General features: G+C 44.7%; 1 protein-coding gene across 1 annotated transcript; it reads left to right on the forward strand.

The window, feature by feature from the left end:
* On the forward strand, positions 1 to 27,127 carry PSAT1 (phosphoserine aminotransferase 1). The gene is made up of 9 exons (XM_053575783.1): positions 1 to 151; positions 3,280 to 3,340; positions 4,693 to 4,762; positions 7,013 to 7,218; positions 8,442 to 8,614; positions 10,794 to 10,963; positions 16,166 to 16,294; positions 24,581 to 24,718; positions 25,797 to 27,127. The coding sequence occupies exons 1-9, from the start codon at positions 92 to 94 to the stop codon at positions 25,900 to 25,902; spliced, it is 1,113 nt and encodes a 370-aa protein (XP_053431758.1). The 5' UTR covers positions 1 to 91; the 3' UTR covers positions 25,903 to 27,127.
* Positions 27,128 to 27,505: the final 378 nt, after the last annotated feature.

A 27,505-nucleotide genomic window follows, 5' to 3' on the forward strand; every position in this document is an offset into this window, starting at 1 on the left:
CGCTACAGACTCGCACTGCAGTGGCCCAGAAACACTCGCAGTTACCGGGTTCACTACTGCTTGCCTCACTCGGCGCCTCTGCAGCTGCACCATGGCCGCCCCGAGTCACGTTGTCAACTTCGGGCCGGGGCCCGCCAAGCTGCCGCGCTCGGTAAGTCCCCGCGAGCGCGCGCGGGCAGTGCAGTCCGGGGGTAGCACGCGCGCGCGTGGGTTCGCATCTCCGCCCACCCTCCGGGCACTGGATCTCCACTTCCCGCCGCGGGGCTCCCGCACGCTTTGCCGTAGTGAGCGCGCCGCGTAAGTAGCTCTCGCGAGGGGGCATGTGGAAGAATGCAGCTGGTGAAGGAAGCTGGGCGAGGCGTACCTGTGCAGCTGCCCTAGCCCCGACTGCCGGTGCTAGGCGTGCACGTCTCGGCCCGCCGGAGCTGCGCACCTGTAGACCCCGGGCTGTGCCTTGTCCACCGCGGGGCTGGGCCGCGGACGGAGGCGCGGCGGAAAAGAACGCTCGCATCTGTGCGTTCGCGTTGCGCAGCCGGGCTGTGAGGATTGGACAAGGTGCGATTGATGACTGGAAATGAATGGATGGTAGCTGTTGCATACCGCAGTGGATCATGTTAACTGAGGGGGTTGCAAGCTGAAGGCCCGCGTGCCGCCTCCCCCGCTCCCCGCCTCAACCCCCCCCATGTTTAGTTTACTCAGCACTTACAACCCTGAGTAAAAACGTAAATTTGAAAGCCTTTCTTTAGCCTTTCTTCCTTGTCCCCCAGTGAACTTACTTTTCTTTTAATCCTCCCTCCCCCCACCCTTTTTTAAACCTGCTTATCTCCTAAAGGCATTCAAGTATTCACACTGTGGTAGGCGTTGGGCTGCTTAACTCGGTTCTGTCCACTTTTTTCTGCAGCAAAGGAATGGTTGTATTCTCCCCGGAATACGATAAGACTTTGCAAGCGCAAGGGCAACTCACTCCTGGCCTTCCCAGCCCCCTACCGGGCCCAGGCTCCTCCCCTTCACCCCCCAACACCCACCCTTCCGAGCCTCACCCGCTGGGGAGAAAGCGAGGTCTCTTAAGTGCCTTGACAGGCTGCTGCCGCCCCTGGTAGTTTTATTTTTCTAACCAGGATGAAGCTGATAAGTTGTAACAGCATGGGGCAAAGCCAAGTATTTTACAATTATCAATTGTTGAACAGGGCAGAAATTTCCCTGGGATAGAATTTCCTTTGTATTGTGGTAAGAACAGACAATCTTACATTTTAGAGGGAAAGGCTAACTTGCCTGTCTAGGGGCAAGCACTCACAGTAGCTGAGAAAAAACAGGGATTATTTTTTCTCAGTTTTTACAGTTCATATTAGGTGAGATTTTTTGCTCCAATTGTGGAAACGTTTCCTGTAGCCACCTTCTCCCCTCCCCACCATGTTTTGGAGTCTTCCAAATATTTGTTCCCTGTGTATTTTGTTACTAATTTGTAACAATTGTCATCATTAGTACAATTATTTCTTTTTCTTTTCCTGGGAGGATTTTTGCCCTCAGATGCTCTGTAATAGGTGGTGGTAGTGGGGTAGGGGGAGACAGGTAGATGTTGCTTCTTACATGTCTTCTTGATTTAGTTGAATTGTAAAAATTAGAGAAGTTTTGAAACTTTTTTGACACTATAATGTAGCCTATTACTTGTGACATACACTATTTTGTATTCTCTTCTCTAGTTTTTCTATTTCATTATAAAAATTGTGATCCATGAAAGTGATTGCATTCTGTAGTTTGGAAAAAAATCCCACTGGATTTGGGGGGGGGGGCGATGTGTTTTTTAAAGAAGTCTCTAAAACTCCTTGTAATGATTTTGATTATAAACTTCTGTACATTTCCAGGAATACTGTCCATAGGAAAAATACAGTCTTAGGACAAGTTCAAAGATGATTCCCTCACAGATGTTACTGTTTCCTGAAGGATTCACCAAGTTTTATTTAATTAGCCAGTAATAATAAGCATCCAGTATTTTGAAAAAGAATGACATCAGATATAATAATTAAATACAAGAACTATCCTAGAAAAAGTGCTGTATACCTCATTGCTGGATATCACCATGGTCACCTTTGAAGTACTCCTCTTGGGAAGCTATGCACTGATGCCAGTGCCTAGTCTACCCTTCAAAACAATTTTGGAACTCTTTCGGAAGTGACCATCAGATCTGTCATCATGCGGCTCATAAAAACATGAACAACAATAATGAACACCACTCAGTAAGACACCACCACATGTCCAGGCGAACACAGCTTTGAGACTGATATACCTAGGTTATGAAACCTTACTGATTTGTTTGTACAGTGCTGCCAAAGTAAGCAAGTTTGTGAATTTTAATCATCAGACCTGATACAATGACGGCTCTGATGGTCATTCCAGAAAATGAGTTCCAAAATTGCTTTGAAGAGTGGACTGGGTGCTGCACAGGTGCATAGCTTCCCAAGGGGAGGACTGTGAAGGTGACTGTAGTGATATTCAGCAATGAGAGGTATGTAGCAATTTTTCTAGGATGACTTTATGAACTTAATTGTTAGCTTGTACATTTGTGAACCAAATTGTCTAGATCCTTTTTTTTTTTTTTTTCCAGACAAGTTGCAATCCGGTTTAGCTTATTCCTATGTTTTAGCGATATCCTCCTTAGATGGCATCTTTTAAAACAACGATCTCATGTTTGTAGACCTCATCTGGGGGTCTGCTTTTACTGAGGGTCTTTTTTGCACTTACTTTGTGTTCATTTTCGAAGCTTTTCTTTTCCTCATTTTTTATTATGGAAAATTTCACATATACAAAGAGAATATAGTGAACCTCCAAGGACTCATCTCTATCAACGTTTTGCCAAACCTGTTGTAGCACACTGGCACAGATCTTAAGTTACAGTGAGCTCTTCTTCCTATCTACCCTGCCTGTCTCAGTCTAGCATTTTAGACCAAAAGAGATAGGAAAATTGAATTATCTGTGTAATTTGGTATAACTTCTTTTGTTGTTGTTCCCAGAACCCAGAACTTTATGCACTTTGTACTTGATTTAGCTTTAGGAGAGTGGTGGATGAAATTTGTGAAGGGACATTTTCTATTTTTATGCTCAATTTGTATGTAAGTTGCATCATCACAGGCTTTGTGGGAAAAGGGGGAGGAAGGGGACTGGCTGTGGACAGGGACAGATGGGGACCTTACTGATTTGTGAGTAACCTCCCCTCCGGTTTGTATGTACAGAGGGAAAGCTGTCACAGAATATTGAAATCAGCTTTTTAAATTTTTTTCCTAGGTGTTGTTAGAGATACAAAAAGAGTTATTGGACTACAAAGGAGTTGGCATTAGTGTTCTTGGTAAGATTTATTTTTGAATTCCGTGATTGTCCAGTTTTCAAAGGGAACTAACTTAAATGCATCAAGCTTAGAATTTTTACAGGGCCTTCCTGTAGTCCTTTGTAGATAAATTTTTAACCTTTGAAAACTTGAGTTGCATGTTTGATAGACATAGTTTTGAAAACAGTGTAAGACACCTCTGCCTACCCTGTCATAACTAGTTTTTGCTAACCATAGGATCTGTGATCAGAAGGTGTATATTTGCATAACAGTGCTCCCAGACTTTGACAATATTGCTTTACTTTCAATTTATGTTTTTAACAAATTTAAATATAACCCTATTGGGCTCGGCACCGGTAGCTCAGCGAGTAGGGTGCCAGCCACATACACCGAGGCTGGCGGGTTTGAGCCCTACCCAGGCCTGCTAAAGAATAACGACAAATGCAACTAAAAAAAAAACAAAAAAACCAAACAAACAGCCAGGCTTTGTGGTGGGTGCCTGTAGTCCCGGCTACTTGGGAGGCTGAGGCAAGAGAATCGCTTAAGCCCAAGAGTTGGAGGTTGTTATGAGCTGTGACTCCACGGCACTCTGCCAAGGGTGACATAGTGAAACTCTGTCTCAAAAAAAAAAAAAAATCCCTATTAAAGTTTAAAAAGTACAGAAGCCTTGGGTGGCACCTGTGGCTCAAAGGAGTAGGATGCTGGCCCCATATGCTGGAGGTGGCGGGTTCAAATCCAGCCCTGGCCAAAACTGCAAAAAAAAAAAGTATAGAAGCCTTTTCTGAAGAGCTTGCACATTAATAATTTCATTATTAAGCATCTTTCCCCAATATTATAGAGGAAGAGGACCTTTGTGTTCTAAAATATACTTTCTTTTATTTAGGATTTTTTTTTTTGGGGGGGGTAGTTCCAAATTCTGCATGGTATTAAGAAACCATAGGATGAATTGTATTGCTTATTTCTGTTAAATTTTGTTCCTGTGGATTTGGGACATATACTTTGATTTCTGTGATGTAACATCACAGCATGGAATTTTGTGCTCTTGTCGTAGAGGGTAACCATTGCACATGGATTCCTTTTGGTGAGAGAGGGATGGTAAGAAGAGTTACAGAGAACATCAAAGAACAATGAGTTAATAAACAGCTTGTTTAGTTAGGTGCCCCTGGAAAAGTCAGTCATGCCATGACTATAAGGCTTGAATGTTTGCAGTAGAAAATCAATCTAGATTATTCCCTAAACTAGTACCTTGGCCCCCAATTTGCAGAATAACTACAATTGGCCTCTATGATTTACTTGTAAATTTTATAATTATTTTCATCCATTTGGTTTTGAACTGAAACTTTAATTGTTGTTGTTTATCTCTCCTACCACAGAAATGAGCCACAGATCTTCCGATTTCGCCAAGATCATTAACAACACAGAGAATCTTGTGCGGGAATTGTTGTAAGTTTACAAAAGACAAAATTATGTTACTTTTGTTTGATAGTCCCTAAACCTAGGAGTCTGTTACATTATTTTCTATTCCAATTCTTTCAAGATTTTCCCAAATTCCCTGTTAGTACATAGTGCTTTCTATTTGTTTCTTGCCTTGTGGTATTGTTTTTGTTTTTATTTTATTTCTAAAGATTTGAAACCATTGTATCTAGGAAAGACTTTTCAGCACTGTGGAAGTTAGACTGGCTGGAAAGGATTTAAATGAGAAAAAAATAGTCATCTTTTTCAGCAGAATTGAATGTGAACTAGTTCAGAGGTCCTTAAAGTATGGGTCTCAGAACACCTGTCAGAGGCGCCTGTGGGGGGCATATTTAAAAATTCCAGTGCTGGGTTCTACCCAGACCTGCTGAATCAGAATCTCTGGAGAAAGTTTATTGTTAACAGGCTCTTTGGGTAATTTTATGTCTTCTAAGCTTCAGTACCTGCTGCATAGTTAAAACGAAGCTTCATAAGTTACCTGCACTGCCTTTCCTACCCAGAGGCCACCTTATTCTTAAATTGATTGCTATTTAAAGGAGAGGTTTTATATAGTATATAAATGTACTCACCTATACCCATGAACATAGTAAGCTTGAAAACAAACCACTTTCTTGCTGCTCTCAAAAATGCACATTCATGTTAGAAAGTTTAGGAAAAAACTGACACTCACAAACTGCAATTATCTATAGCTCCACCAGTCAGGGATAATCATTAACATGTTAGTGTCCATTCTTGCATTATTTTGTTAGCAAAGTTTGAATTGTACTGACTTTTATGTAACTTTCCTTTTCAAATTGCCTTGATAACGTGATTTGGAGGGGGCAGGCTCAGTGATAATTCTGTGGAGAGGAGAAGCCTGCTGCATTGTGAATGTTCGGAACTGGGAGTCACCTGCTTGGCTTCCCATGCCTCCCTTCCAGGGAGGAGTGATTTGGAACCTCAGCCTGGGAGAGGTGGAATTTGACACATGCCTGTGAGCCTTTTCTGATTGGAGTGCTACTTCAATTTATGAGCCTGTCCTTTCCCAGCCTTGTTCCTACCTTGTACCCAGGCCTCTGTTTAGTTTCCTTCCATTCACTTCTTGTCCTTGTTAACTGCCCTGCATCTAAGTACCATAAATCTGGAATTCTGCCTCAAAGTACTAGTCTCCCCAGCTGCTAAGAGCCTCATGATTAGAATCCCCGAGACCTGCCTGGCTGCTTCACTATCCTATTGAGCAGAGAATGTAGACCAGGCATCTTTCAGATAAGATATTTAGGTACCTACCACATGTTCCCCAAGATCCTTCCATTGCCCTCCTCTTTATTGTTTTACCTTTGTGTCTGGGAGCTCTGTTCTCCTGGTCAGGTGGTCTGCCTTGTGCATCCCTGTTCCCAAAGTCTGACCTCACCCAAAGAATCAGGTCTAGTTTCTGTGGCCTGTCCGTCTACCCCCTGTGGCCATTCTAATCATCATCTTAATTTTCCATCCTAGAGTCAAAGAATTTTGCTCTTTATCTTGATGTGTGTTGGTATGTGATTTCATGACTAGGCCTAAAACATTACCAAAAATCCCTGCCCAATGGCCATTTGTCAATAGCATGGAGCTTAACGCATAAATACTCCCAGGATTTTTGGTTTCAAGGGACAGGATTCCAACTCTTGGGCTTGACGGGAGTGTATTATCTTACCTAACAGAAAAGTTCTAGAGGAATTAGGAGATCAGATGATACCAGGAATGTCTTTTTTCCCCTATTTCCTGGCTTTGCTTTCTTCTGTGTTTGTTTCACGAGAAGGTCACCAGTGGTTGCAGGATTAGCTTCTAAATGTTTTCTTTCCCTCAGTAGAAACAGCTCTTTTTGCCCAGATGTTTGGGCAAAGGTCTCAGCATCAAATCCCATTCGCCAGCTTGGGGCAGGTGCTCACCCCCTTGAGCTGGGCTTGGCCACAATTGAACCACCGAGAAGGGCAGAGGGGTGATGTCCTATGAGAACATCAGGGGGTTGTCACTAGGCAAAAGAGGGACAGCTGGTCAAACAGTAACAGGCTTCTAACATAGTCCCTAGTGAATAGTTGTCCAAGGAATGAATAGATAAATGATTGAATTAGAGAAGCCAAAGTAGTAGTGGAACTTTATTGTATTTCTTGTCATAAATCCACCCTGGATAAAGCACTTGGCAGAGCATTGCTCCTTCGCAGTCTTTGACAATGTGTATTTACTGTCACCTGTGCTTCTGCTTAGAGCTGTCGCAGGCAACTACAAGGTGATTTTTGTACAAGGAGGTGGGTCCGGCCAGTTCAGTGCGGTTCCATTAAACCTGATTGGTCTGAAGGCAGGAAGGTGTGCTGACTATGTGGTGACAGGAGCTTGGTCAGCCAAGGCTGCAGAAGAAGCCAAGAAGTTTGGGACTGTGAATATCGTCCACCCTAAACTTGGGAGTTATACCAGTAAGTTCTGGGAGCTGAGCTGGAGAGGGAAATGTTGGCTGGTGGGTTATCCCTGCTCAGGGCAGTCAGTAGTTTTCAATTAACTTCCCTTGTCAATTGTTAATCCATTCCATTTAGATTTGGTAGCTGTACTAGTTAAGACTCCCCTGTTTCCCAGAAAATAAGACAGTGTCTTATTTTAAGGTGTGCTCCCAAAGATGCGCTAGGTCTTATTTTCAGGGGACGTCTTATCTTTCCTGTAAGTAGGTCTTATTTTCGGAGGATGTCTTATTTTCGGGGAATCAGGGTACTAACCAGATTCCGCAAAAAGAGTTATCTGTAGGTTCACTTAGCTGCAAAGCCCAGGGCTGGTTTGGCTTTAGGTGTTTAATCAGGGGTGTCTCCTTGTCTCTCCCATGGTGGCTCTACAGTCAGGGAAGCTGCTCCCCCTCTTTCTTGGAAGGTGGGTGCAGCTGCTCCCAACCTTATATCCTCCCAAGTTGCATTGCCTTTGCGGAGCATTCCCCAGAACAGTCTCCTGTCTCCTGTGCCATAATCTGAATCAGTCACTTTGGCCGTGTGTGAGTCATCTGCTGCCTCTGGGCTGTGGGTTTAATTGGCTTCACAGGAACCACATGAGCTGAGATGGGTGAGGACGGGGGTCCCAAGAAGAAAGGACTAACCCAGCTGTTCTCAACCTGTGGGTCACACCCACAGGAACTGTATTAAAGGGCTGTGGCATTAGGAAGGTTGAGAACCACTGGACTAACCCATCAGTGCATGCGGGACAGAGCGATGCTGAAAACCCCCAAACATCCCTCATGCTTTTAAAAAAAATTATTTTATTTTGAGACAAGGTTTCACTGTTGCCCAGGCTGGAGTGCAGTGGTTATTTACAGGCATAATCATAGTGCACTACAGCCTCCAAGTCTTGGGTTCAAGCGATCCTCCTGCCTCAGCCTACTCAGTAGTGGGGACTTACCAATGTGTGCCACCACACCCAGCTTCCCATGTCATTTTTGAAGATTATTTGCACCTGGTAACAGTCAAAGGGTGGGGTTGATCATCCTTTCACAATGTTGGTGGTGGTGATGGTGAGGATTAGTAGGGTGGGTGCTTTTACTCTTAAAGTGCTTTGGAGTCTTTTCACTGCTGGGGGAGGTGTCAGTCTCCTGGCCAACTGTCATCTACATAAAAAAGAGAAGTGTAAAATTGTGAAGCCTCAAACTTGTCTTCTTTGGTAGAAATTCCAGATCCAAACACCTGGAACCTCAACCCAGATGCCTCCTATGTCTATTATTGTGCAAATGAGACGGTGCATGGGGTAGAATTTGACTTTATACCTGACGTCAAGGGAGCAGTGCTGGTTTGCGACATGTCCTCAAATTTCCTGTCCAAGCCAGTGGATGTTTCCAAGGTAGAGTATGAAAGAGGGTGAGTAGGGGGGACCCAGTGATTCTGTTTCTTTAGAGGTGTATTTATTCAAGAACAGGAAGGACCATGAGTGTCTTGGGCCGGCAGAGCCCTGAGCCAGAGCAGCTGTGGGTGAGCAGGCTGAGGAAATGCTTTTAAGTCCCAGTATTCCCAGCCTCAGAATAATGACTACTTCCCAGAGTCACACTCAAGTCCTGGGGAAACTACCCGCCTTTGAGAGTGGCACATAGAAACATTTTTGGCCAACACATTGAGAGTGACATGTTCTCTTCAAGGGCAACGACAGGTTATCCAAACTTGAGGGACCTACACGGAGCCCCTTTATGTCGTAAACACCTTAATTCCAAAAGTGTCAGCAGGGCCCACAGAGTTACGAGTGGCTCACCAAGGTGGGATTCTGGGGCCAGTGCAACCAGGTGCATATATTGGGGCAGGAATGTCTGTGAAGAATTTATAAACAGTAGTTGAACCATCTCATTAGTCTGCCTTTTCATTTTTTATTTTTGAGACAGTGTTAAGCGGTTGCCCTGGGTAGAGTGCTATGGCATCATAGCTCACAGCAACCTCCAACTCTTGGGCTAAAGCCATCCTCTTGCGTCATTTTTTTTTCTATTTTTAGTAGAGATGGGGTCTTGTTTTTGCTCTGGCTGGTCTGGAACTCGTGAGCTCAAGCAATCTACGCCCCTTGGCCTCCTAGAGTGCTAGGATTATAAACGTGAGCCACCACACCCAGCCTAGTCTGCCTTTTTAATTGTGGTAAAAAATGCTTAACATGAAGTTTACCAATTTAAACCTTTTTTTGTCTTTTTTTTTTTTTTTAATTTGAGACAGGGTCTTGCTCTGTTACCCTGGGCTGAAGTGCAGTGGTGTTATCACCGCTCACTGCAGCCTCAAGCTCCTAGCTTCAAGTGATCCTCCTGCCTCAGCCTCCCGGGTAGCTGTGACTACAGGCATCAGCCACCATGCCTAGCTAACTTTCCTATTTTTTTTGTAGAGATATGGTCTGTCTGTGTTGCTCAGGTTGAACTACTGGCTTCAAGCTATCCTCCCACCTCAGCCTCCCAAAGTGCTCGGATTAAAGGTGCAAGCCAGTTTGCCTGGCCCATGTTGAACCATTTTTATGGGCACAGGTCAGTGGCATCACCACCATCCATACCCAGACGTTTTTCATTTTCACAAACTGAAATCCATTAAACGATAACTCCTTATGCTTGTACTTCCCTTGGCCCCTTGCAACCACAGTTCTCCTTCCTACCTCTATGAATTTGGCTACTCTAGGTACCCATGTAAGTGGAACTATACAATGTTTGTTGTTTTGGGACTGGTTTGTTTCACTTAGTGTAATGTCTTCAAGGTTCATCTATGCCGGTGGTTCTCAACCTTCCTAATGCCGTGGCCCTTTAATATAATTCTCATGGGTCACGACCCACAGGTTGAGAACTGCTAATCTATGCTGTCCTGTGTGTCAGAATTTCCTTTTGAAGGCTGGATAATATTTCATTGTTTGGATATACCACGTTTTGCTTCTAGTCTGCTTTTTATTATCAGCCAGGCATTACAAGTCTCAGTGATGTCCTTTGTGAAATGCTTACCTCCCTCCACCCCCGCCAGTGCCACCATTGCTTTTCCTAAAGGTTTCATAGAGAGCCATGGGAGAGGGTTTTATATCTTGCCCAACAAAATTTTCTGGAGTACCTCTAAACATCTGTTATTTGCTAAAATTTCTTCTCCCTCAGGTAGCTTGTCTCCTCTCTTCTCTTTGTCACAGAAGTCTTTTTCTCAGCACCTTCTGTCCCTTCTGTCTAAATTTGTTTCATTTATTGGTTGTCAAGGAGAGTCAGGCCCCATTGGAAAGACTGGTTTGGGTGTAGAAAGGAGGCACAGAGAGTGAGTGTGAGTATGTGTAAGGCCTTGGCCGTGATGAGCTTGGGCTGGCTCCTCCCAGCTCAGGGTCAGGCAGAGATTGTCTTGAGACCTTGGACCTCTGAGTATGGATTTGCTATCCCAGGTAATGATTCCGTTACAGCATGGATTGCTCCCTAAACAGAAGTAGGGTCAGTTGCTTGTAAAAATTGTGCTTTGGATAGAGGTTGGGAAGTTTGCATATGTTTATGAAAAAATGACCAAATGCTTCTAAAACAGCACATCTTTCTCTTTTTAAGTTTGGTGTGATTTTTGCTGGTGCCCAGAAGAATGTTGGCTCTGCTGGGGTCACCGTGGTGATCGTCCGTGATGACCTGCTGGGGTGTGCCCTCAGAGAGTGCCCCTCAGTCCTGGAGTACAAGACGCAGGCCGCAAACAACTCCTTGTACAATACACCTTCCTGTTTCAGGTAACTCTGGGACACAGCATTGAGGGGGTTTACTATTGCCCATCAAAGCAGAGGTGGCATTTTTTTTTTTTTTTAGAGACAGAGTCTCACTTTGTCACCCTTAGTAGAGTGCCGTGGCATCACAGTTCACAGCAATCTCCAACTCCTGGGCTTAGGTGAGTCTCTTGCCTCAGCCTCCTGAGTAGCTGGGACTACAAGCGTCCACCACAACGCCTGCCTATTTTTTTGTTGCAGTTTGGCCGGGACCAGGTTTGAACCCGCCACCCTCAGTATATGGGGTCGGTGCCCTACTCACTGAGCCACAGGCGCCTGGCATTTTAGAGTAGAGCGTGCTTCCATGATGCCTGACCCAACAGCCCCAGATGTCCTATTGGGATTCTCTGTCCTGCTTGTCTCTCTCTCTTGACCCTCTGTCCAATGCCTGATCAGTTTTTCTTCCTGCCCTTGTGAGGGGGTGGCGGTGGCGTTTTTTGTTTGATCTTGGTAATCCAGGCCTTGGTGGTTCACCATTAACCCAAAAGCCCTGTGTAAATGAGCTGTGGCCTCCATCTCAAACTGCTGAGGTAGCTTTGGAGAAGAGCTTTTGATGGTCTGGCCTCTTTCCTTTCTTTCCCTGCTGGGCCTGTATGAAGCTGGCCAGCTGGCTGCTTGACAACCTGCTTACTGGCTGGGAAACGCCTGTCTGTTTTTTAACCCAGTCTGCAGAGGTCCTGTCAGCCTGGTGTTCTCTTAGATGAGATAGGGGCTGCATTGCAGCGGGTCAGGGAGAGCAAGGTGGCCCTGCCACACAGTGTGACCAGGAACAATAATAGGACCCTCTTCACTGAGTTGCTGTGGAACTTAAATGAGTTGATTAATAGGCAGATAAAGACACACATTTCTTATTTTTGTGCTTTTAAAAAATTTTAATTTTTTAATCAATTTTTGTTATTGTTTTAAGAAACAGGCTATAGTGCAGAGGCATAATCATAGCTCAGTGCAACATCAAACTCCTGGGCTCAAGCAATCCTGCTTCCACCTCCTGAGTAGCTGGAACTACAGATATGTGCCTTCATGCCTGGCTAATTTTTCTGTTTTTTATTTTCAATTTTTATAGAGGTGGGGTCTTACCGTGTTTCCTAGGCTGGTCTTGAACTTTGGCCTTAGTTGATCCTCCTGCCTTAGCCACACAAAGCTGGGATTGTAGGAGTCAGCCACCATGCCCAGCCTATTTTTGCACTTGGTACCTGGCATTTGGTGATTTGTACATGTTAGTTGCTACATTATTATTATGGTGGGTTGTTAGTTCCTGCAGCAGGAATGGACACGAGGGAAGAACCGGAGTTTATGGATTTATCTTTCCAGGGCAGATAAGATGTAAAACTGTGGTACTTCATGTATGTAACCTTTTAAGCCTCCCAGTCACCCGAGGAGTAGGTACTGTTAATTATTTCAGGAAGGGGCATAGTGGGATGTGAACCCAGGCAGCCTGACTATAGATCCCGGACATGTGCGCCCTGCATTGGACACAAGCAAAAGGGTAAGCGTGGATCTGCATGAGTGAAGGGTTCTGCATTAGGATAGACGCAGTTGCAGTCCAGCTCGTCCACTCAACGGGATTCTTCTGTGATGGGTGGTATTTCTCTTAAGGAAGTGCATAAAAGGAGGGGGCGAGTGCAGGAGGTGGTTCCATCTGGGCAGGACCTTGTCAGTGCCACTCCCCTGTGTGGTCACGTGATATAGAGCAGCTTCTCACTTTGAGTTCCCTGCTTTCCTTGGGGAATAGATCAGACATTCCAGGATGAGCTCTTCTGGTCACCTTTGAACCCCACTCTCTTTCACCCAGATTTAAAGAGTTTCTGAAATGCGTGTTGGGGTGGGGCTAAATCTTGTCTCCAACTTGTCTGTCCTACCTCTGGAGTTCTGGGCAATGAGTAAACACCAGTGGTCACTCTCCAGTCATAAGAAACGGCAGGCTAAATGGTGAGCATCTGGGTGGGGACCTCAAGTGCCAGGCTCCTAGAGAAGGGCCATGGCTCCACGATGGCAGGAGGAGGGAGAAGCAGCCCTCCTTACCTGTTAGAGGGTGGGGCCAGGGCCTGCCCAGCAGTGAGGTGGGTGTTTCAGGGATGCTGAAGCTGCCACTGGCTTCAGCAGTGAGGAGGTGGGAGGAGATGGAGAAAGAGTGCTGTCTCGGAAGAACTGTCCCATGGCCTGTAGGCCTGTAAGCTGTGGTCAGGGCCCAGCCCGGCAGAGCCTGTGTCACACCCTCTAAGCGTTACCTTTAAGAAATGTAATGAACTGGCTCGGCACCAGTGGAGAGGGCGCCAGCCACATACATTGGGGCTGGTGGGTTTGAACCTGGCCAGGGCCTGCTAAACAACAATGACAACAACAACAACAAAAAATAGCCAGGCGTTAATGGTGGGTGCCTGTAGTCCCAGCTACTTAGGAGGCTGAGGCAAGAGAATTGCTTAAGCCCAAGAATTTGAGGTTGCTGTGAACTGTGACGCCACAGCACTCTACCAAGAGTGACATACTTTCTGTCTCAAAAAAAAGAGAAAGAAATGTAATGAACACCTTAACACTCTGCTTGTTAATATTGGGGTAAAAACCCCTTAGTGGTGACAGTGAGAAAGCAGGCCAGTTGGTCTAATGGGAGATGAAAATGTCTGGAGACACAAAGAAAGTTATCTCCTAGAAGAGTGACCTTCTTTTTTATTTATTTATTTATTTATTTTTTATTGTTGGGGATTCATTGAGGGTACAATAAGCCAGGTTACACTGATTGCAATTGTTAGGTAAGGTCCCTCTTGCAATCATGTCTTGCCCCCATAAAGTGCGGCCTTGGTGTGTGTCACACTTTATAGAAGAGTGACCTTCTTATACAGGCCCTTCCTTACCAGCCCCTGGGTGGGCCTTGGCCTGGCCTTGACCATTGGCTCAGCTGGTCCACTGGGAGTGTGGGCACGGGATAGGAAAAGGGCAGGAACTTTTTTTTCAGACCATTCCTGGCTGAGCCAGAAACAGCACAGAAGAGGGGCAAAGTTTCTTTCCCAGAAAAATAAAAATAGCAATAATTAAGACCAGCTCAGGGCCATTCAGGACTGATAATATTCTTAGAATCGTGTAAGTGGAGAAGATGAAGGATACTGGATTAAGTGCATTCTCACCAAGATACCCCTTGCAAGTTGCTTTGCTTTCTTTTACCTCAAAAGAACAGGGGGGAAAAAGTTTGGTATAATTCTGTATGATTAAGAAATAACCTTAAATCTGTGATGTTAAAGTTAGAAAATCACAGCCCGCCCAGTGAGAATAATCTCTAAATGGAGACAAAGATTTGTGCAAAATAACCTCCCAGTCCTTGAACGTTAAGGCTCACAAGACCCCCAGAACACTCCAGAACTTGGTAGTGTATAGTTAAGTCTTTGAAAAGGTCCCAAGTTTGAAAAGATACTGTTTTTTTTTTTTTTTTTTTTTTCAGAACCTAATGACCACAGTCCTGGGAACTTTGGTTTAACTGAGCTGGATAAAATAGCCTTCAAATAGCTTCTCTGCAGCCCTGAGCAATGCTCTGGGCTGGAATAAAGGGCCCACTGTCTTTCTCTTTAACCCTTCAGGAGAACATACTAACCTCAGTTAGTGGATAAAGAAAGAGAGGCTTACATTTTTCTTCTGACCCCACAAAAGGGTTTTTACATACCATGACTAACTCACCCACAAGCACACATTTGTTTTAGCAACAGTATGAGGTTATAGAACTAACGTAAATACAAAACATTAACTCAGGCCACCTTTGTTGAGAATGGGAGCAGCAGACTAAGGCCATGGGCCTGTTCCCAAGGATTCTCTGGCCTAGACTACTTCCCCCTGGATGGGATGGGGGAAGCCTGGGGTCCTGGAATCGTGTGTGCATGTGGGCACGTGTGTAGTGGACTCAACTTTGGGAGCTTGGTGGTTACTTGTATTTCTGAGAGAGTGGTGCCATAACATCGCCTGTGGTAGCTCATCTGCGGAGCCAGGATCTTTAGAATAGCCAGAAAATTTTCTGGGGCACTTTCTAGAGTGCTTTTATAAGGGCACACAGGGAATATTTTGTATTGCTTTAAAAATTTTTATAAAAGTGACATATTCTCTTAGTGAAGAATTCCAAGTGAGCAGAGTCCCTGGGGTAACCACTGCTAACTGTTTGCTGTGCATCCTGACAACCCGTAACTGGGCTTGTGCCAGTAGACAGAGCTGTGTGTGTAGTATTCCCGAGGTGATGGACTCTGCATAGTAAGTGACTGCACTGGAATTGGGAGCCTGTATCCTAACCCCAGAGCCACACTGCCTCTGCCACGGGGAGGCTCTGAGCTGGGGCTGTGGGTAGAAAAGGCTTCCAGCCTTCCAAAACTATAGAGTCAAAACAGGCACACAGCAGTCTAATGTAAAGGAGGTGAGTGGTAAGGTCTGTGTAGGTAGTGGGCACGAGGGGCTCTGGGAGCTCAGGAGGTGAAGTGCTCACTCTGGTGCCCTGTGGTGGGGAGAGGGAAGTGCGTCCCGGGTGGCATGAAGAGTTTGGCTGGAAAAGTAACATCTGGTGAGAACTGTAACTAAGCCTCTTTTCCTGAGCAGTCCTCGGGGATCTAGAATTGGGTTGAGCCTAGTTCTTCCTGATAATGCTCTTGTTCACATGTACCCTGCTTTCATCTTGTCTATTCTAATGATGTCTTTAAGTCTTTTTTTTTTTTAAAGAGACAGAGTCTTTTTTTTTTTTGCAGTTTTTGGCCAGGGTCAGGTTTGAACCCGCCACCTCCAATATATGGGGCCTGTGTCCTACTTCTTGAGCCACGGGTGCTGCCCAAGAGACAGAGTCTTACTCTGTCACCCTGGGTAGAGTGCCATGTCATCATAGCTCATAGCAACCTCAAACTCTTGAGCTTAAATGATCCTCCTGCCTCAGCCTCCCAAGTAGCTGGGACTATAGGTATATGCCAAGATGCCTGGCTAGTTAATCTGTTTCTGGCAGAGATGGGTCTGGCCCTTACTCAGACTGATCTCAAACTCCTGAGCTCAAGCAATCCATCTACCTTGGCCTCTCAGAGTGCTAGAATTATAGGCGTGAGCCACTGTGCTGGGCAAGTCTGTTTTAATACAACCTAAACAATTTGCTTGAATATCTTTGGACCTTTACAAAGCTGAACTAAATGGATTTTTTTTTTTTTTTAATCTTCATTTTAGCATCTATGTCATGGGTGTGGTCCTGGAGTGGATTAAGAATAATGGAGGTGCCTCAGCCATGGAGAAGCTTAGTTCCATCAAATCTCAAATGATCTATGAGATTATTGATAATTCTCAAGGATTCTATGTGTAAGTTGATGGATTTTGTTTCACATTTAGTATCTTGTGAGTTTAAAACTGTACTGTGTATTTTTTAAAAATGGACACATCATTTTTCTTTGACCTTGAAGTTCTGGCATGCCTGGGTGGTCCTTAGCCCCATGAGCAGGGGATGAGTTGCTCCCTTCTGCACCCCACCTTGGCACGTCCTGGCTTTGAGACCTGTGTCCCAGTGGGTGGTGACATTTCTCACACTAAAGACATTACCCTGGGGAACATTCTCAGTTCACCCTCTAGGGTAGGTCTCCTGTGTGTCTCTTGGGAGAAAATATATGTACTTTCTGGAAGGTCTCAACTGAAGGGCTGTTGTTAGAGACCTTGGGTATAAACACCTGCTCCTGGCCCCCTTCTCCACATTATTTCCCTTGTTAAGAAAGTTTATGGCTTCCTTCTAATAGGACAAATGTTCCCATTCCAAACCTGCAGTCTCTGAACGGAATTGGCAGTGGCCTGGTTGACGCTTGTAAATATTTTCATGACCAAATGACTAATGAACATGTCTTGACCACTGGACCCATATCTGGGAGGGCTACAGAAAATGTGTGGGTCTTGTGTTTGTTTCCTAGGGCTGCCATAACAAAGTACTGTAGACGTGGTGGCTTAAAACAACAGAAGCTTGAAAGCAAGGTGTCAGCATGGTTTTGCTCCCTCCAGTGTCTCAGGAATCCCTTCCTTGCTTCTGGCTTCTGCCAGCTCCAGGTGGTCCTTGGCTTGTGGCTCCATCACCCAGTGTCCACCTGTCTTCACATGGTCTTTCCTTTCGTCTTGTAGAATGACAGATCTTTGGATTTAGGGTCCACCCAGGTAATTCAGGATGATTACATCTCAAAATCCTTAAAACACCTTTTTGTTCTAAATAGGTCCTAGTCACAGATTTGGGGGGTTAGGACACGGGCATTCCTTTTCAGGGGCCACCCACAACAATGGTCCCTTCAATGCCAGAGGTAAAGCCAGGGCTACAGAAGTGTAAGAGATCATCATCTTCATTTGCTTTCCTTTTCCCTCAAGGTGGGTATAACTTTACGTTGTGTGCATGTATGTGGGCATATGTATACATGTAAATACACACATACATAAACACTTGTTTAACACGCTGGGACATTATTCCCTGCCCCCATAACCCCTATTTTAGGGTTCAATTTGTTGTAACTAAAATACCTGCCTTACAGTAACTGGGGAATTTGTACTGTCTTTGAGAATTCAGGGTCCACACGAGACAAACAAAATGATGCCTCACTCCTAAGTTAGAATTCTGGTTTTTAGCCAAGACTTGCTAACAGATGTCCATAACCACCCATGGGCAGGGCATGATGGTGCCCCCTCTACCCCTAAATGCTTGCTTCCTGCGCCTGTGAGTCCTTGGTGTGTGATGGCCCTCCAGCCACAAGCCCTGGGGGAGTCAGGTTTGGCTGGGCTCCCTGGCCTTTGGGCTGCTCTCCCAGGTGCCATCTGGAGGAAGGGTGCACAACTGTATGTTACCGCCTGCTCTGTGGTTCTGTGCAACAGGAAGCAAATACAGGCTAGGGTTGGGGGCTGGTCCTGCAGAGCTTCCACTCTCTACCCTGATATGTTGTGGGGGAGGCTCCTAAGCACCTGCTCCAGGCTGGCCCTGTGCTAGGCTCCTGGGACACCCAGAAGAATAAGCCATCTGCCCTGGCTCCATCTGTTTCTCAAGAGATATTTACACATGAAACTGGAGGTCAGAAGGAATGGTGATACCTCCAGGGAAAATCCAGGGAATTAGAAAGCAGAAGGAGCTCTGGGAATCTCCTGAGGTCCCCACCCCCACCCCTGGGCCTTTAACTCCCAACATCCAACCTGGTCGCCCCTTCCCTGCTGACAGCCTGCAGAGCTCACACTGCAACCAGGTCACCTCCTGGAGAAGCTGATCACCCTTTGCACCCACGGGGGCCTCACTCACTTGTGAATAGCCTTGACCCAGGACTTGTAACCTCTGTAGTATAAAGCTCTCTGGGAACTTCCATCACCTCCTCGGCTGCCTGCCTAGAAAATGTCATGCAGGGCTCGTGATGTCCTGTGGGACCTCGTTACTCTTTCCTCTATTTACAGTTGGAAGAGTCACTAGCTGTTCCTGAATGTACTTGGGTTTTCAGGAAATTCTTCACTTTGGAAGAATGGAGATAGTTCATTTCACTATGGAAATAGTTCAGCAACAGGGCCCCAAAGGGGAAGCAGGCAATTTAAAAGAGGAGTGACCTAGAATTAGAATTTGCATGTTATCACTGCCTTTAGGCCTTTCTCTTGTTTTCTCACTTCTCTCCCACCCTCCATGCCCCACTCATAGGCTGCTCCTTCCCTGAGTACAGTCTGGGCAGTTTGCTGGGGATTGCACCTGCTAGTGACTTGGCAGGGAACTCTGAGACTAGATAAGACAGGCATTGAAGCCCTAAGTTTATTCCACAGCCTGACCACTCACACAGTGCTGGCTGACCCCAGGTTGAGTCCCCATGGACAATTGCCACTTATTGGCATGTGACTGTGGGCAAATGACCTATTCTAAGCCTCAGTTTCCTCATCTGTACAATGGATATAATAATGGCACATGCTTCTTAATGACTGTCACAAGGATTAAGTGGAAATGCATGTGAATAAAGAGTATGTAATACAGGAATTGAGAGCATAGGCTCTCGTACTGGTTAATTTGTATGAAGTGCTATAAACAGTTCTTGGCACAAACGGAGCCTTCCTTGGGTATTAGCTCTTATAATTTGTAGTTATTATTATGAACAGCAATTAAAATGTTCCTGACACAGAATACTTAATATATAGTAGTAGATATTAATTTTATTCTTATAAGAATGTCCAAGTGACAGATTCCATATCTGGATCTGAGGGCACCTTTGTCACCTAGTCCCGGGATTAGACATCTGGTTCTGCACCCACCTGGGCCTCAGTCAGTTGGCCCCTTCTGCTCCCTCACGCCTTAGAGGAAAGAGGGAGGCATGTGATGGGTCTGATTATGACCCTGAAGTGAAATGAAGCAGCCAGGGCCCCAGGCCTTTCCACATACGCATACGTCTTGTCATCACATCACATTCCTGTGAAGTGGACACCCTGTGTGGCAGGCACAGCTGGGAAGTGGGATCAGCCAGGATGTGAATGTGGGGGGTGGGGGGTATCACAGGAGGCTCGTTCTGGAGCCCGTGCTGTACAACTCTAGGAGAGCAGGAGGCCTTCCTAAAGCAGCCATAAAACTCAGAAGCCATGCAGTAAAAGGTGGCATATTTAACTACATGAAAACGTGAAGCTTTTTATACAGATAGGACATTTTAAACAGAATTAAAATAAAAACATGACAGATAAGAGAAAGATATTTTTATTAAGACGTAAAAGTTACTATCCAACAAATGAAGAAGGATCATCAAATAAAAGTGGGGACGGGGGGTGAGGGTTGCTGAGGGTCTGAGCAAACAGCTAAATAGACAAAAAGATGCCTAACTTCATTCATTCTTTGGGAAATGTAACACCATGAGGTATTTTTTCCTTTGATTTGCAGACATAAAAATGATAACGTCTGGTGTTGCAAAGGGACTGCGCTTTTGGTGGGATTATAAATCTGGACAAACTTGGGGCAAAGTTTGCAGCACTCATTAAAATTTACAACTCAGATGCTCTTTGACCAAGGATTTTTATGTCAAGGCGCCTGCCCTCCCCCAGTACTCTGGGTGCAGTGGTGTACACAAAATCAGGCACAAGCACGTCCAGTGTGGGATGTAAGCGTGACAACCTGGAGACAACCCACCTGCACGTCAGGAGGGGTCCAATGAAAGAATTGAGAATCGTTGGCGGTACAGAATCATGTGTACACAGAGAAGAATGGAACAGGTCTCTGAGCAGACCTAGGAAGAGGTCTGTTACTGGTGTGTTAATCAGGTCAAGAGGAGAAAGAGCAATTGTAGAAAAGACTTAGCTACTATTAAAACCCCACAACGGTTCTGTGTACACACACACAGACATGTATGTACCCACACGTCTTGTGTATATAAAGTGAGCTTGAAGCACTCACACCAGACTTAACCGTAGCCGCCTCTAAGGGAAGAGGATGATAGATCTTCATATTTTTCCTCTAGATTTTTGTAATTCTGTACAAATTTAATGTTTTATTAACAAAACCAAGCAGTAAGAGCCCTGTGATTATATTTGGTGGGCTTCTCTTTCCATGCGCTCTTATTCTTCATTTCCTTTGTTTCTGGCACATCCTTTCGGGGGGACAGATTATGACATGAATGTCTCATCATTAGTCACCTAATTCCTATGGCTTACTCGCCTGCCCTTCCGACCCTCGCCACCTTCCTGAGGTGAATGTCTCTGAAGCCGTACTTTTCCTCGCATTCCTCTCCTGATATCTTGGGAGGTCCTGGTGCTTCTCAGAGGAGGATCTCTGGAACACCATTCCCTGCAGCAGGAGGGGTTTCCAGCCACCTGTGTTCCAGGAAATCTGCGTTCCTGTCTGACCTCCAGTGGTTCATTATTTACACCAGCACGAGAGGCTGCAGAAAGTCAGGAGTAAAGAAACCTCCCAGCCTTGTTACTGCAGGGCTTCCTAATTTTCTCTGGCTGTGTGATCACTTTTCCAGTGATGCTTATTGGCACCTTCCACGTCAGCTCCCCATTTAGACTTTGGGAAGCACCGCCTTTGCTCTGGCTCCCACGCAGACTGTCTCCTTAAATCTCTGTAGTCCTAGCATTACCCATCTGGTTTTGCACCCACCTGGGCCTCGGTCAGTTGGCCCCATCTGCACCCTCACACCGGGATCTTGCTGCCTCTGAGATTTAGTGTTCACCTCAGAGGTTGCAAACTGGGAGTGTGGCCAGATTCAGTCCACAGTGACATTGGACGTGGCTCACCCAGTGTTTTTAAATGCAATTTAAGCCAATATAAAGATACTGAGAGATATTTAAAAGTCCAGCTTTGTTATTTAATAATCTGTTTCGTCTCTGAAAATGGGTAATAGAGACTTTGATAAGGAGGACCATATGTTTCAAGAAAAAGGGAGCTCCTCCTTCCCTGTGAAAGTAAGGAATAGTTCTCTGTATGTAACAGAGGGAGCTGGTGTGGAGCCTTCCTGTTCTCCTGATTTATGTGAGTGTTGAGGGGCCCTTCTCACCTTGAAAGTTCTCTGTAAGAACAGGTGTCTCAGCCTCCCAGTTTCTTCACCCCACAATCTCTCCTTTGTGTGCCACAGTTAGGTTTCTAAAACAGCCCCCATTTGCTGGTGTAGACCTGACAGCTCCTCTCTCAAGGGTCCAGCCTGGTCAGCAGCAGAGCACATCCACAGGGCCCTCTACAGCCCCGTCCATCTTCTCAGCTATTCTGGCTGGAGAAGCCAGCACCCCTGTTAAGGCAGCAAACTTGCGGGGGCCTCTGCACCTCTGCAGGTGCAGTTCTCTGCCGGATGGCCTTCCTTATTCTCATCCATCCTAAGTACTCACATTACTGCCTCTGAAACCTGTCAACCTTCTCCCACAGAATCACTCACCTGACTCTGCCTTTGCAGCCCTTTGCTGTTAGGACCCTTCTCCTGTGGAGTTGTGATTCCCTATAGAGTCAATCGCTCACTGAATTAGGAGCAGTTAATTCTCCTTATGCTTGTTCTCTCTCCTTTTTTCCTCAGCCCAGTTCTAGAGACATATTATTGTGAGTTACTGTGCACATATCTGTGGCGTGGTGGTATAATCTTTCCTATCTAGGTTTTATGACAGTATTGCTTCACGGTATCTTCTGTCTTCATGATGGGATGAGTAAACTAAGGGGGAGTGAATTGTCAATGCAGATTCTTAATTTTTTCTCTTTGGTAAATGTAATTTTTGTTGCTCTGCCTCTGTGGTTGGACCCTCACGTTGGGAGCCTGAGACAGCAGAATAGCAAAGAGGGTCGCAGTTGAACGTTTAAGTATCAGCCATGAAAACAACCACCTGGTGGAAAAGGAGGGTCTGGAATTCAGACTCAGTTTATTCCAGATGGTTGGTCCCCTGTTTGCCTCTTTTCTGCCGGAAGGTGTGAGGTGTGTGTTTGACTCCCATTAACTCGAGCAGGAATTATGGATGTGCCTTCAAGGGACTTCTCACACTGCTTTTATTTGCAGTTTAACTTAAATGAATCCCATTTGTAAAGTGTAAGAATAAAATAGGATGTAGTTGAGAAAAGGGGAAGAGAGAGGGTTTTTACATGTGCTTTTTAAAAATTCCAGAGTATCAGGGCGGTGCCTGTGGCTCAAAGGAGTAGGGCGCTGGCCCCATATGCCGGAGGTGGCGGGTTCAAACCCAGCCCGGCCAAAAACCACAAAAATAAATACTAACCCTTTCTTAGAGAAAAATTCAGTCATCATCCTTTTTTTTTTTTTTTTTTTTCTTTGTGTCAGTCTCACTGTCACCTTGGGTAGAGTACTACGGCATCACAGCTCACAGCAATCTCAAACTCCTGGGCTCAGGCCATCCTCTTGCCTCAGCCTCCTCAGCAGCTGGGACTTCAGGTGCCCACCACAAGGCCTGGCTAGTTTCTCTATTTTTAGTAGAGACAGGGTCTCACTCTTGCTCAGGCTGGTCTCAAATCCCTGAACTCAGGTGATCCACCCACCTTAGCCTCCTAGAGGGCTGGGATTACAGGTGTTAGCCACTGTGCCTGGCCCGTCACCCACTTTTGAGAGTCTGTATGTGCCTTATGCAAGGTTTTGGAAATTAAAAAAAGAACAAACCCTGAATTTATTGCACTTAATAGGTATTTATATGACATTTAAAATGTACCCCATACTGCTTTAAATTTTATCAGTTTTCTATTTCTTTATCATAGACTATCCCAAAACTTGGGCGGCGCCTGTGGCTCAGTGAGTAGGGCGCCGGCCCCATATACCGAGCGTGGTGGGTTCAAACCCAGCCCTGGCCAAACTGCAACAATAAAAAAATAGCCGGGCGTTGTGGCGGGCGCCTGTAGTCCCAGCTGCTCGGGAGGCTGAGGCAAGACAATCACATAAGCACAAGAGGTTGCTGTGAGCCGTGTGATGCCAGGGCACTCTACTGAGGGCAGTAAAGTGAGACTCTGTCTCTACAAAAAAAAAAAAAAAAAAAAAAAGAATATCCCAAAACTTAATGACTTAACCACCATTTTCTTTGCTCATGATTCTCTGGGTAGCGGGTTATGCTGAACTCAGCTATGTGGTTCTTCTGCTGATCTCAGGATCCCTTATTCAACTGAAGTCAGCTGATGGCTCATTTGAAGCCATATGGTCTAAAATGGTTTCACGTGTCTGGCAGTTGGTGCTGGCTCTTAGCTGGGACAATTAGCCCACTAGCTCAGACTTGTGCTAGTAATATTTTGTGGCAGCAATATTTTAAGGGAACAAAAAGAATAGCTGAACGGCCTCTTGAGGTCACTGTGTAGAAGTTACAATCACTTTTGTTCTAGTCTCTTGGCTAAAGCAAGTCACAAGGCCAGCCCAGATTTAAAAGTAAAAGAACTAGACTCTACCTCTTTTAAAAACCTTAAATGGGCCACAAAAATTCTCTGTAATAGTGACTTACTTAATTCTCACAAGAATTTCAGTAAGTTCCATTATTATTTCCACTGTGCAGATGAGGAAGATGAGGCACAGCAGGAGGTTAAGTAACTTGCTCAAGGTCACACAGGTTGGCGTGTGGTGCTAAGTCCTGAAAGTTGCTGCCTCTTATTTTTGTCTTACAGCTGCAATTAAGAACAACTTATTTCTTTGTGGTGGGCGCCTATAGTCTGAGCTACTGGGGAGGCTGAGGCAAGAGAATCGCCTAAGCCCAGGAGTTGGAGATTGCTGTGAGCTGTGATGCCACGGCACTCTTCCGAGGGTGATAAAGTGAGACTTTGTCTCTTTAAAAAAAAAAAAGAACAACTTGATACTCTGCAACTTTGCATAGAAAGAGTCATTTACATTTGCTGTGTGGCTGCAGGGCTTGGAAGCTTCCTATATGTGTACCACTGAGCTGTCTCAACTAGTCTGAGATAAAAGTATTATTATTTTAAATATTCAGAGGAGGAAACTGAGGCTTAATGAAATAAAGTATAAGTTGTAGAAGAGGATGCTAGGCTACTGTTCCATGTGCAAGAGTCTGGTCTTTCTGGCAAATTATAGATGTTCTAGTTTTTTTTTTTTTTTTTTAAATCTGCCTGTCTGCATCTAGAAAATGTTTTTTAATAAATTGGTTAATTTGTTAATGACAACCTGTACATTTCTGAAAAGTAGCTAAAATAATAAAAATGTTTTTCAGATGTCCAGTGGAACCCCCATATAGAAGCAAGATGAACATTCCATTCCGCATTGGCAGTGCCAAAGGAGATGACGCTTTAGAAAAAAGATTTCTTGATAAAGCTCTTGAACTCAATATGATCTCCTTGAAAGGGCATAGGTGAGTGTACCTCCAATCCACAAGCTCGTCAGAGAATCGGCTTAGGTTTTCATATGTGGAAAGAAACAAATCTAGGAGCCTGTTTAACTTGGAGTAGCAGTTATGTAACTTGTTGGGCAAAGCCTCCTGTGACAGGCGTGCCTCTTCCTCTTGTAATGGAACCCTTCACAAGATTCCCCAACTGAGGGTACAGTGGAGCCGCGTCTGCCATGGGAGTGTAGTCAGAATTACCTCTGAAAACCTAAAGTGCTCATATGGCACAGAGGTTACCAGCCCATCTCTGATAAGGCTGGTGTCACCCCATTCTCATGTTAGAACATCACTGTTTTGTTTTTTTTTTTTTTTTTTTTTTTTTTTTGCAGAGACAGAGTCTCACTTTATGGCCCTCTGTAGAGTGCCATGGCCTCACACAGCTCACAGCAACCTCCAACTCCTGGGCTTAAGCGATTCTCTTGCCTCAGCCTCCGGAGTAGCTGGGACTACAGGCGCCCGCCACAACGCCCGGCTATTTTTTGGTTGCAGTTTGGCCGGGGCCGGGTTTGAACCCACCACGCTCGGTATATGGGGCCGGCGCCCTACTGACTGAGCCACAGGCGCCACCCTAGAACATCACTGTTACTCCAGCTGAACATCGGACTAGTTAATCTTGCATTATCTATGAAAAATAAATGTCCTCACACCTGAGAATAGCGCAGTGAGATGCTTACCGCACCAACATACTGTGCATGGCAGGCTCATGAATGGTGTGGTGAGCAAAGCTGCCATCTTCATCCCACTAGTCTTTTCTTCCCCCGATCTTGTTTGTTTATTTTATTTTTTATTTTTTTGCCAAGTGTCTATAGGTTGAATGGATCTAAGTTAAATGTTAGCATGGTGAGTCTTCACTGCATTAAGGAGAATTTTCTAGTGGCTGAGATGTGGGAAGCTCTTTTCCACTTGTCAAGGATTTTCAGCTGGGAAATTGGACACGATGGTCTCGGACACTATAATTCTTAAGAGCTGGTGACTAGAAAAAGAGTCATTTTGGTGCTAAATTAGATGTTTTTGTTTTTAATGGTTGGATCTTTGTTCATTCTAGGTCTGTGGGAGGCATCCGGGCCTCTTTGTATAACGCTGTCACAATTGAAGATGTTCAGAAGCTGGCTGCCTTCATGAAAAATTTTCTGGAAATGCATCATCTATGAACACATCCTATCCGGTCTATACTCTTGCCCTTGAATGACATATAAAATTTAGAGTATCTTGGGAATGGCTACAAAAAAGTTAACAAATACAGTATTTTTCTCAAGTGAACATGCTTATTCTAGATTCCTTTTTTTCAAAGAACAACAGCAGAACATCCACAGCTCTGCAGAGCTGGTGGGACCTAATGGCCACTTTAATTATGACTTGAACTGGAAGCATTTTTAAAAATTGCTTTTCTAGTGAATTGCAGCTTATTTTGTCTCTGTTGCTGCTTTTTCTAGCTAGATCTCAGAATTTAAAGGTACCTGTGGACTTAATGCAAGTTGCAATTAATTATTTTTGGAATTGTGGAAACAGACAGCATGGAGGGTGGGTGGGGCCCTCTAGGTGCTAAATCTAGACAGCAGCGGGGTCTTCTGGGTTCTGCAGCTGTTGATTAAGGTCAACACTGATCATTCAGTGAGTGTTTGGGAGTACCAGACAAAAGGGCAAACTGTAGATCTTTATACTGTTATTCACGTAAAGAGAGAAAAGTGACATCTGATAGGGTGTCCCAAATGTCACCATACATACATATGTGCATAGGGAAAATGGGAAATTATAGCTAAATGTAACCTTTATTCACAAAATATTCATTAGGAAATTTTACAAAATATTTCTTTGCATGTTGATATATAAATGTAAAAGGATTAAAAATATGAGTTTTTAAATTTTTCCTATATATGGCAGCCCGTGGGACACCCTGTCGGATTATATAACAAGGTCTGTTTTTAATGCCATGTACTTTATATCTCTATGTGTTTATATTTCTAATAATACATTTCTCAGCGATACATGCATGAGTCTTGTAGAATTTAAGTCCTTAACTTTGTGCATTGTAACATCCCATTAGCAAGTCCTTTTTTTAAAGCTGTTCCATGGACAAGATCTAGAAGTTCTTGAGTCATTTTTATTCTTCTTTCAATAGGTAGAAGAGAAGGTTGGTTTATGGCTTATTCTTGTTTGTTTAAGTACGCTGTTAAACTAAAAATCTCTGTTAAACTTCCCTATCTTTTGTTAGCTTGACTGTTTTCTTTGTAGTATTTGACCAGAGTGATACTTTGAGTTCTAGATCTTTGCTGAAATGTATTTTCCCCTCTTGTTTATCAGTTGTCAGTATTTTATGTTGAATATCTGAAGAAGATTAAAGTCTTAAAACATCTAAGCCCACGTTAATGAATTTTTCTACAAATTATTTTTTTTAAACTCTATGATTGGGAAACTTGAGTCTAAAAATAGTATCTAACAAGGGTAATTTAGTTCAACCCCAGGTGTAAGTCTTGTACATTCATTTTTTAAAGGTGATTCAGCGCAGCGTGGTAGATTTCCATTTGCTCTTGGAATGTACTTTATCAGCAAGCCACCTTCCATCACAGTTCAAGGTATAAAGTTATGTGAACTCTGTCCCACTTATCTCAGAAACACCAGCAGGACAGTTCTGAGCTATCTTCCCGGTGGGTTTGTATAATGAGGACTCCACTGTTTTCTTTTCCTATCTCTGCACTGATTAGTTGGGTCCCCTGGTCAGGTCTCCGCCTCCCAGGCTTTATTCTCTTATCTGTA

This window comes from Nycticebus coucang, chromosome 2 (genome assembly GCF_027406575.1).
Source record: "Nycticebus coucang isolate mNycCou1 chromosome 2, mNycCou1.pri, whole genome shotgun sequence".
NCBI lineage: Eukaryota > Metazoa > Chordata > Mammalia > Primates > Lorisidae > Nycticebus > Nycticebus coucang.